Source organism: Schistocerca serialis, chromosome 7 (genome assembly GCF_023864345.2).
Source record: "Schistocerca serialis cubense isolate TAMUIC-IGC-003099 chromosome 7, iqSchSeri2.2, whole genome shotgun sequence".
Taxonomy (NCBI): domain Eukaryota; kingdom Metazoa; phylum Arthropoda; class Insecta; order Orthoptera; family Acrididae; genus Schistocerca; species Schistocerca serialis.
This window is the reverse complement of record NC_064644.1, coordinates 592,019,358-592,031,461: the sequence shown is the minus strand read 5'-3', so window position 1 is coordinate 592,031,461 and position 12,104 is coordinate 592,019,358. Positions and strand designations below refer to the sequence as shown.

General features: G+C 43.6%; 1 protein-coding gene across 1 annotated transcript in view; it reads right to left on the bottom strand.

The window, feature by feature from the left end:
• The window catches only part of LOC126413269 (myrosinase 1-like), a 328,262-nt gene extending 316,425 nt beyond the window's left edge, over nucleotides 1-11,837 (bottom strand). The window contains exon 1 of the mRNA XM_050083171.1: nucleotides 11,705-11,837. Coding sequence (XP_049939128.1) covers nucleotides 11,705-11,837 — 133 coding nt within the window. The remainder of the gene's footprint in view (nucleotides 1-11,704) is intronic.
• Between the last annotated feature and the right edge of the window lie 267 nt (nucleotides 11,838-12,104).

Below are 12,104 nucleotides of genomic sequence, written 5' to 3'. Positions count from 1 at the left end.
TGTCTGCACATGTTCAACATTGCTAGGTGCCACTGATGAACTGCTTCTACTGAGATAATGTCACTTGTTGGTGTCTGCACCTGCTCAACATTGCTGGGTGCCACTGATGGACTGCTTGTACTGAAATGTCACTTGTTGTCGTCTGCACTTGCTCAACATTGCTGGGTGCCACTGATGGACTGCTTCTACTGAAATGATGTTGCTTCTTGCTGTCTGCACCTGTTCAACATTACTGGGTGCCACAGATGGAACTGCTTTTAGTCAAATGATGTCACTTGTTGGTGTTTGCACCTGTTGACCATTGCTGGGTGCTGCTGCTGGAACTATCAACTATTTGTTTTTTTTTTTTTTTTGAATAATTGAAAGTATTTTATGTGAACATTTGTATAAACTGATTTTTTGTGTATTGTGTAAACTATTATGTAAAGCCACATGTATGAAAGAATTTGTATTGCCTACTGTATTTTATATATTAGGTTATTGAAAGGTCAGTGCAAAGCCAAAATTTTATCTAATTATGTGATATTTGCGTATTAATATTATCTTTATTTTTGTCTGTATTTTTTTTGACGAATTTGGTGGTATTTTCACCACCAATGCTGGCAAAAATACCATCAAATTCTAGCCCGTGGAGGAAGGGCATATGAAAGGTGGCTACACTGAGCCACAGCGCCAGAGAGTTTTGTTTCGCCGCCTCCACTGGCAGTGATTATTGAGAAGTAGCGGAGGGCAGTGCTTGTTGAGAACTCGTAGTAGTCAGTGCTTGCTGAGATGTCGTAGTGAAAAGTTCTTATCTAGAAGTCGTAGTGGAGAGTGCTTGTTCCATGTTTTATGCAGTTGTTTGATGGGATGAGATGTTGTTCTAATGGAGATATTGTAATGATCAGAGTGCTTTTCGTCAATATATGAAGGTGAAAAAAAAAATTTCCTTTTCTTTTTATTATCTCAATGTCTTAAATAATGCGTCATTACAGGTTCAGTCAACAAAGCATCTGGCTTGTGTTCTTGTATTAGAGTGTAATTCTGGTTTTCTTGCGCAGTTATAGTATTTCTACTTTTTTTTGTCACTTCAGTATAAATGGTATTTGAAATTTCTTGTCTTATTGAAGAAGAACCGTGCCAGATGTGTACGCTGAGTCATACTTCCACACACAGAACAGTTATACTTGTGTTTTGGTTTCGTAGGTTTTATAGTTTTATAGTATAATTAATTAATTGTATTAACGGAAATTTTCATTTCATTCTTGTTGTTGTTCTATGCAGTCAGATTGCGTACAAATACTAATCAGGGCCAACCGTTTACGAAGCAGCGTAATCGGACATACAGCTACGAAAAATAAAAATTATTTTCAAATTTAATAATTAAGCCCCCATGCAATGTCTGCTATCTTTCGACTGGGGGAGACGCCTGGTACGACTGCTAACCCGCTTTGTCCACTGGTCACTTCCCCACGACAGAGCTCCTTCCTCTCTCAGGCCAGGAGTTGGAGCAGGTTGAACTTTGTGCACAGGCGCTGTTCGGAACTCTGATGAATAAGAGGGGCCACTGCTGTGTGCCCTTGGAATGTGGGTTTGGACGGAAGTGAGTCAGTTTCTCCCTGTTAGGAAGTTTCTATATGTCAATACATTTGTCGAAAGCGTTTTTACAGAAATCTCACGAGTGATAATTTTCTTATTGTTTAACTATGAGGGCTGTTCAATAAAGAATGATCATATTTTTTTGACAACATACCTTTACTCGTCCTCATAATTGTGATGGTCCTTCTCAAAGCAGTCTAACATGAATGTGATGCATTTGTCCCAGCGTTTCTGCCAGTCATCAAACACATGCAGGAAACCATTTTTTGAGAGGCCCTTCAAAGTCGCCTGCGCTGCCTTCACCACTACTTCTGATGATTGATAATGCCTCCCATGACGACGTTTCTTCATTTTAGCGAATAGAAAAAAAGTCACATGGGGCGAAATCCGCACTATAAGTAGGGTGAGGGATGCACTTCACGTTGATTTTTGCAAGACATTCAGCAGCAACATTGGCAATATGCGGCCGCACCTTGTCATGGTGCAGCATCCAGCGTGCTTCACGGAAATTCGGTCGTTTGCGCCTGATATGGACTTGTAATGTTTTCAGGACATCCTTGTAGTATCGTCCATTCACTGATGTGAGTGCAGGTACAACATCCTGATAAACCATTTCATGAATATGAACTTTGTCAGCAGAAACAACCACTTTTGCTTTTTTGGGAGTTGGTGATGAAGGAGATTTCCACACTGAGCTTTGCTGTTTTGCTCTCAGGTTTGCGAGTTGCGGCGCCCTGGAAATATTCTAAGTTCAGAGTTGGCGGCCACTGCTTGGGCCGCGCGGCAAGGCCGACCTCCGAGCTCGTTAGCAACCACGTGGTGCCGGACGTTGGCTGAAGCGAGAGGGGTCCAGCCCGACCGCGTGGCTGGCAACTCCATGGTGAAGCTCTCTCGATGAAGGAGACACGCCGGGACTGCCAAAGATGGCGGACTTTGTGAAACCTTAGTGGCTGACATTTCACAGTTCGTATAGAAATTAATAGTAGCCAGATGAATAATGATACCTCATAAAGAAACATGTACATTACCATTATTTACACTACGGTTCTGATGATGTAATCAGATTTTCAATATCTTTATTAATTTAAAGTTTAGTGTCTGACGGTAAATTATACAAGTAACACCAAGCAACGAATTTCCAAAATCTAAATGCTTCATCCGATTTGGAGCGGTTTGCGCGTGGTCGCGGCAGATAGAAATATTTCGTAGTGCTGACTTGTGCACTTGTGAGATTTCTGTGGTTTCTGCAGTGAAGACGTAGTGCGCGTTTAGAAGTGAATATCTAGCGAGCTATGTTGCTGTTCATAACTAATTACGTGCTGTAGGAATCTATTGTTTCTCTGTTATTCAACTTATATTTTATTTAATTGCTGGACCATCGACACCAATAAGTGTTTCGCAGAAATATGTCGCATTCTCAAAAGTACTTCTACTATCGTACTCATCATTTAAAGTCGTTAAGATAGTACCTGCAGATTTTATTTAATTGCAATTTTTCATATATAAATTTATATGTTACTTTCATAATTCGCAATTGCCGAGTGATAGAAACCTTCGACCTTTCGATTCATGTGTGAATTCTTATTGTATACTGTAGACTCAGCAGTATTTGGCTCGTAATGCGGCAACTACGTATCCCAGCCCCTAGACAACGAAACCAGCCAACAGTTAATATTTCAACTCTGAGTCAGAGGGTGCGTAGTTGAGGGCCACCACATTTCAGTTCATATTGTTTTGAAAGCCCTCAGGTTCAAAATGCTGTATCCAGTTTTCATCAGCAGTGATCACATTTGAAAGAAACTCCTATCTTCTTCTAACATCAACTTTAACTCCATGCAGACCTGCACGCGAATGTCCTTTTGTTCGGGAATCAACAATCTTGGAACCCATCGCGCAAAAACACGTGTCATTTGTAATTTTTCTGTCACCAACGTGTGGGTGGCACCCAGTGAAATTTTTAGTATTTCAGAAAGTGACCTTAAGGTAATTCGTCGATCTTCTCTCAAAATGACAGCAGCGGTGTTGATGTTTTCTTCTGTAAGAGCAGTAACTCGAGCACCGAGTCCACCATCCTTTGAAACTGACTGTCTTCGCTCTTTAAACATTTTAAACCACTTTAGAGCTGTGCTGAAGGGAAAAACAGACTCTCCATAGGCCTCCCGTAACATTGTGTAGGCCTCAGCTGAAGATTGGTTGAGACGAAAGCAGAATTTCAAAGCCTCATATTGTTCCTCGCGTGTTATCTCCATTGCAGCGGTAGGCGATACTGAACATGTCTCACCTTACCTGCCTCTTACAAGCGGGGACCAGGAGTCCCAACCATGAAACTACTACGACGTGTTTGTTGCACATTAAGCTAACAGAATATCATAAGATTAAATTTTAGCGCGAGAAATTATGCCAATAAAAAATTATGATCTTTCTTTATTGAACAGCCCTCGTAGATTCAGTCAGGTCTGACTTTGTTCCATATCTGGTCACTATTCACTTCATGCATCGTGATCCTGGTTACGTTTCGTGACATCTTTCCGCTGGGGAACGCAAGCAAGTTTTCACAACTCGAACTGCGCGACAGATGGTGAACTTTACCTTTCGTAATGTTTCAATATCTGAATTTTTGTAGCAGATGAGTGTTCTTGTTGCTTTCTTCACCGAGCCCAATCCTCGCTGACTAGCATTGTGGAAGATAGATGCCCCTTAAAGAACCATAGTGAAAGCTCTTTTTAAAAGTTTGCTGAAATTTGTAAGTTCGCTCTATTTTATGAATAAATGTGGCAGAATCAACTTGATACGCTACACTTCTTCCTGGTATGTACTCCAGCACACCATCGAGTATACCTGAGCACAGTATCACCGATTATTCTGTAAGTAAAATGCATGAGAGGGAGGGCCCATGTTGAAATGTTATCCCCTGTTCGGCTGTCCTGGAGTCTGCTAGCGTTCCCGTTGCGCACTTTACTATGAAACATAGGACTACATTCAAATAATGTTTCTTGCGACTTCAGTGGGTTTGCATTCTGTGGGAGTTAGCGAAAGATAGTTTGTTCAAAGGGAAACAGGCAATTAGGGAAAAGTCCAATTTATACGGCGAAAGTTCGTCCAACAGCAAACTCGCCGACAAAAACTTAGGTGATATCACTATTTTATAAACAGCGGTCAGCTTTTAATGTTGATACTGTCCTTTAGTAGGAATAACGTTTTATAAAGATACTGATCAGCCAGAACATTATGACCACATACATACTATCGATCGTAAACCCGTCCAGGGGATAGCAGCGTCACCTGGCGCGGAATGACTGCTAGTCAGACACACGCACTGTGCACGTGGTATCATTGAGCGTGCTGCCCGTGTGTAGAATGGAGAAGGCCCGTGATCTGAGTTTTGCCGAGGGCGGATTGTGATGGCCCAGAGGCTCGGCACGAGTATTTCGGGAGCTGCACGACTTGTCGGGTTTTCGAGGAGTGCTGTGGTGAGTGCCTTCAACAGGTGTTGAAAACAAGGTCAAACCGCGTCCAGACGTCGTGGGAATGGGCGGCCATCCTTCATTACAGATGTCGGACGTCATAGGTTGGGCAGACTGGTGAAACAGACAGGCGGCGAACTGTGGCGTAACTAACATCAGATTTTCACGATGGGTAGAGAACAAGTGTGTCTGTACGCACAGTGCACCGGACACTCCTAACGGTGGGCCTCCGCAGCCGACGACCCATGCATCTACCAGTATAACACCACGACATCAGTGACTACGACTGAAAAGGCCTCGGGACCATCGGCACCGGACGTTGGCACAGGGGCAGAGCGCTGCGCCGTCTAATGAATCTTGATACCTTCTTCATCATGCCGATGGGAGGGCGCGAATCCGTCGTCTTTAGAGGAACAGCTCCTTCACACCTGTACAGTGGGACGGAGACAAGCTGGCGGCGGCTCCGATAGCTCTGGAGGATATTCATATGAGCATCCATCGGTCCAGTGGAGCTTGTGCCAGGCACCATGACAGCCAAGGAGTATCGTACACTGACTGCAGACCACGTAAACACCTTCACGATCATGTTTCCCAACGGGAGTGGTATTTTTAAATAACATAACCCGCCATGTCACAAGGCCAGGAGTGTAATGGAGTGGTTAGAGGAACACAATGGCGAGTTCCAATTGATGTGCTGGCCCCCCAACGCGCCAGATCTGAACCCGATCCAACACATCTGGGTCGTGATTCAACGTAGCGTCAGAGCTCATCGACCCCTTCCCCGGAATATACGGGAATCAGGTGACTTGTGTGTGCAGATGTGGTGCCAACTCCCTCCAGCGACCCGCGGAGGCCTCATGGCGTCGCCGCTGTTATCCGTTCCAAAGGTGGACATACCGGCTAGTAGGTAGTTGGTCATAATGTTCTGGCTGATAAGTGTTAAGTTGGAAACAGAATGACTATCTGTATCATTCATTATTACCGGTTTTAATGAAGCTACATGGATTAGGGTCTAACGTCCCATTGATTCTTTCTTTACAGTTTACACCTTTGCTTCTCCTGCATGTAATCTCTCTATGAGGTTCTGTCTCTAATTCCCAGCCAAGAATTGGTTAACATTTCCTCACATTCTTCGGATTAGGGGACTATTTCCTCTTCGGATTTGCTCACCCTTTGAAACACCTTCCCTCCCTTACCACTGTCCTTCGTAGGTTTGCCGTACTCTTTGCTGGGCGTTTCTACTTAGTGCTATGACCACCATGTTTGACGACATTTTGGTGGTAACAAGGTCGTGTTTTTCTTTAATTCCAACCGGAAAATTCTCCATTCCTTCTACACTTTCTGTAGAAAAGTTTCGTGCACACAATTTATTCCTTATTTCGACTTCAAATGTTTTTCAATTTTCCGTCGATGATCGCATTCTCAAAACCACAGGTTTTTCCGTTTCTTCTGGTACAGGATTGATGAGTATTTCCTGCTATGATTGGTTCGTCTTGCTGTGAGTGTTTTTCCGGTATTCTTTCCTGTTCCCCAAAATCTAGATATTCTCTCACACAATATATGCCACAGTACTCAGTGTCACAATTTTCTTATTTTTTCGTATACTTGATGCTGCTTATTATTAACGTTTAAAAACACACGAAGCGACGTTGACACCACTGCGATAAATAAGTAATAAGTAATAAGTAATTGGGTGACAAATGTTGAATATGTGAAGTTATCAAGTAACTTTGTCGACCTTACTGTCGCACTTGGGGGTAGGGGGTAGTACTATACATTTCTGCACAATGGAGCAAATTTCGAATAAATTTGTAGACATGATCTGTTGTAAACGTAAAAGTGACAAAATTACTGTCCTCGCTGTAACCTAACCAAAGGTGTTCTTATTTTGTGTTTCTTTCCTTTCGTCCCATCCTTCTTTTCTTTACAGACATTATTTAGTTAAGAAAATGTAGATCATTAACTGGTGACGACGAAATTCGGAAGCCTATACTCGTCTCCTTGCGACGCAATACGACAGACTTTAGTTGTAATGTACTTCGCAATAAACCAGCGGAAACTGCAAGACCGGTAAATAAAATAACGAGTCTTACCTCAATGTAAACACATAATTGTCTAATGCAATGAAGTGGATGCTGCCTGTCAGACGCGAAACTCGAACCCTAAGTGACAAGCGACCTGGATTCGCGCACCTAGTTCCGGAACCACACCGACCTGAATACGTGAATTGGGTTGGGTAGATTAGGTTCGACAGACTGGTAAGTCCAACCGCTGCACCGTGCGGCGAGGTACGTCATCTGGCGACGTCACATGTTCCTCATTTCTCATCCACTTTCGGGTTATTTCCCGATATTCGTGGGCCCTCGCGCCAATAAGTAATTACTTGTCTCAGTTTCATCTACGTTGCATCATAGGTTTTTAAACGTTAATAAGAATCACACTGTATATATGCTGGAGTCAGTGTCAAGAATGAAACTTCAGTGTTTTGTCATTTCATCTGTTAAACTGTATTCGCTTTGCTAGTTTTGTGTACTGTCGCCGTTGTTCCCGACATATTTGTTAGTGTACTCGATTTTCCTCCAATCTGATACGTAACACGTTTAGCCGTTATCGACCCTTTTTGTGCTGCATCACTTAGGAGGATACACATAAGACTGGCGAATAAGAAATGAAGAAATTTCCTATAAACTTATTTCCCATCGTACGCTGCGCTATTAGTATGCACTTTAGCCAGGGAGATAGCAATTCTTCGAATCCATCTGAAAATTGTCTTTTGACAGGCTATCATCTCCTCGTTTAACAAAAATTTTTCACCTGTCAAGCCAAATTGTCACCTTAAGGAAAGGCCAAATTTTGACCGCAAGGCAAAGAGATCAATCCGAATCTGAACTGACAGTCTCTCGTGCTTGCGACCATTACAACGATGACTGGCACATTACCTTGAAGAAAGAGTGTCTCCATGGCACCAAATCTGATCCTTTTTCAGCAAAGTTCTCTTTCCATTGATTCAACGATGAAGCAAAGTGGTTAGCTACGTCTATGTTCACATAATGCCGTCTATTTCGGTTTTGTTCTGGTACATCCTTAAAAGATATTCCCATACACGTCACATTACTACAGCTTCCAACATTTCGTTCAACTTTCTATTACTGAAGTCTAATATATACCTCCGAAACCTACTTCCGTACTTGACCACAACGGTTGTATGCAGTTCGTGTGCGTTCGATATAGTATTCCTTGTCGTTCTACATTTTCTTTACTTTTGTTCTTTAAGTATACAAACGTAGTCTCCGATTTCCATCCATACGTGTATGCATGTTATTTACTGCGATGTTTTGTCATTGACTAATTATTTACGATCATCCCCGACACCTCCACAGTTTCCGAGAGGTCACGTACATTTCCTTACGTTCACGCCAGCACACCAAACACGGTCACAAGCATCACACAACGCACTGTAGATAGCTTTCGTATCACTGTACGTTTACGGATGACAATCTCAATTTTTCTAGGTACGGTAATGTCAGCTATTCGAGGTGTCTCCACCAATTTGGTTGTGCTACTGCAGAAGAAATAATGTTGTCTCTTAAAGAATGACACCGTACACCCCCTTCCACTTTATGATAGTTTTTCAATCAAAGAATAGCATGCTTAAAGACTCGGGGCTTATTAAAAATTCTCTGGCATGGAGACACAGATTCAGGACGTAATATTATAGCAACGGAAATATCACAGCATACGTCAGAACCGATTACCACACTATAGAGTCTTCACATCATCCCCCCAAGAAACAAAATTATGATGTTTCAAATCAGATGAATGTTCTGGCAACGCAAGATGATTTGCACGATCTATCGAGCCTTACACTAAGTGGATAGGAAGCTGTAACTGCGTATCAACGTTGGAATATTCATCATGCTCCACTCAGCACAATAGTTTCCGTAATTTTGGGCTGCAAAATCAGCTGGTAAGTCTGCTTGCAGACATACAGATTTTACAAAATCATTAACAACCGTTACAGACTCTGACAAACCTTTGTTAATGAGAGCTACCAGCAATAGCATATTGGTTGATTTAGTTACAAACGAGACTATCCTAGCTCTTAAAAATGTGTGGCATACATGAAGGAGGCCTCATTTGTGAAGAATACGTGTATTGAACCTTAATACGGAAACCAATGCATTATATTGCACACCAGTTCTTTCTAGTACATAAGTCTCCTGATGCTGGTGCATATGTCGGCTGCAATAGCGTGCAAAGAGCTACGACCGTAGCACATGTCACTAAAAGAATGTAGGTGGAAGCTACATTACTAAATCTCTCCATTGCGGCTTGCTCAAAATCCAAGATTCTCACATGACGATTTCCACTGCCAATGCTGACATTCTGTTTTTTGCCTTTGTCGATAAACTGTAAGGGGCATTCAAAAAGAAACGAGCCGGAGTCTGGAATGCGCAAACCGGTGACAGGAGGGTAATATCGTGGCGTGTGTAACGAGAGGTGTTTCCGAGCAGAGCGTGGAAGTTCACAGGCCCGTCGCTAGAGGGCACGAGTGCACGTCACGTGACTATCCAGAGCTGGCAGAAGCAAGCTGCCAGTCGCATTGCAAACAGTGACATGGAGGCGTCAACAGAAGAGCAAAGAGGTATTGCTAGTTTTCCGACAGCGGAAGGAGTAGGAGGAACGGATATTCATCGACGAATGTCACAAGGGTACGCCGAACACTGCATGTCCCTTGCAAGGGTGAAGGCGTAGCACAAGCGCTTCAGGGAAGGACGAGTGTCGTTAGCCGATGATGGACGGTCTGGAGTACCACACTGCATTACCGTGACATCGCCCAGCTGGTGAATGCTCTCATTACCCAGGACCGCAGAGTTACAGTGAAAGCCATAGCCGCCGTGATCGGATTGAGCGACGGAAGTGTTGACATCACGATGAAGGAACGACTGCACATGCGCAAAGTCTGTGCCCAACCATACCGGGAACATATCGAATGGCCCAATGTCTTGTTCATCTGCAGCGCTATCCTCGGGAAGTTCCTGGCACGAGTAGTGGGTGGAAATGAGTCATCACTTCGAAACAGAATCAAAACGACAAAGTCTCCAGTTGAAGCATCCTGGATCACCACCACCAAAGAAAGTCACGCCATCTACACGAGCCCAGGAAAGCTTATGCTGACGTTGTCCTTTGACCAAGATGGCCCCCTTATGATTCACGTCCTGCTGCATGGGACAACAGTGAATACCCAGCATTACTCGCAAACATTGACCACCCTTCGCCAAGCGATCAAATCAAAACGATGCACTCTCACCCGTGGGGTCATTCTGCTCCACGAAAACGTAAAGCCTCATACGGCCAACACAGTCGCGGCACTCCTACAGAAATTCAAATGGGAGGTTCTCGGCCACCCTCCATACAGTCCGGACCTCTCTCCTGTGATTACGCAATTTTTGGTCCCCTTAAAAGTGCTCTGAGGGGCAAACGGTTCACCTCGGACGACGACGTCCAGCTGTATGTGCGGAACTGGTTAACATCGCAGCCCCGGGAATTTTATGGGACAGCCATTCACCGCCTTGTGTCACAGTGGGACAAGTGTCTCAACAGCCATGACCCAATACTTCTAACATACAGGTACTGGTTTCTGTAATTACGCCTCGGGCTCGTTTCTTTTTTATCGTCCCTTATAATATCAGCTGCCAAGGTACACTTAAAGCACCGAATTAGAACGACTACTGACAGATTTGATTACCACGCTTTGTGTAATGTAAACAATGCACCTCACTCATGTGTGCATATAAAAAAATGACAGGGAGGAAGGGATGCATTCCTTACAAGAAAATAATACCGTGTGTGTGTGTGTGTGTGTGTGTGCGCGCGCGCTCGATGAGGTCTCTTAACAGCCAGTCCCATCTTCAAGTCATCACGGAAGGTCTCCTGACATCCATGCGATGTTAGCGCCCTCGTGGGAACCAATAACACATATCCTACTTCCTGAAACTGCTAGATCTTCGATACATAAGCAAGCAGTCTTACGTGTACTCTGAAAATGCATGAGAGATCAAATATTTAAAATGCGTACGTAACAGCTATGAGCACTTGTTCAGCTTCGAAAGCCATCTATTGTACTGCAAGGGTGTTTTCAATTTTTTTTTTTTTTTAAGGAGTAGGTGTGGACCGAAACAAGAAAAACATGCCCAATGAATACAGGCTCTAAAGAGCATGCCTTAAGAGCTGAGTCTCGTTTTGTAGAAAAAACGAGATTCACAGTAGCAGAAATGAACAAGAGCTCATAGCTCTTGTCCACACTATCACTCTGAAAATGTCCTGCCCTACAATCTTAACAACAACGCTACTAGTGCATGTATATCACTGTCAGAGCTATCAGAATGATTCTCGCAAGTAACTTTCTACTCTTTCGTTTCCGGACCGGGGTCCCTTAACTCAGAGTGATACTATTACCCTTCTCCACAATCTCTGAAAGATTGTAAGATGATCACTGAATCGCCTTGTACATCACGTTGTGGTAAATTTGTGGCAGAGATAGAACGTGATGTATTAACCACAGTAAGAACAAACCTGAATTAGTCGTCACGCCCTATGAGACTTTGCGAAATGTGGGTTCAGCCAAACAAAAATGAATGCTCAGACTGAATTTTTCTTACCGTCCTCGTTCCAGGCTCCTTCCACTTGATACGAGGCCGTAGCGGCACCGAAAATGAAGTCCTCAGGAAAGCTTGCGGTGGGCTGCTGCGTTACAGCTGTGCCCACCAAAGACAGTACGACCGCCAATATCATCACGGTAGGAACGTGACCAGGATCCGTGTAGCCTGCTGACTCAAAAAGCGCAAACTTCGTACAAAACCAGGTAAATCTCTGCTGCTGCTATAGCGCACTATCTTCTCCGCTCTCAAGACATCGGCGACAAATCGATTTCATTTGAGATTAGCTCCGATGTCCTCTGATATCGGAGCTTACCGAGTGTCACGCTGATCGGCAAGGCGCAGCTTGGCAGCTTGTTGTAGCACACGTGCTCCAAAATTTTCATTTTTTTTATTTTTATTT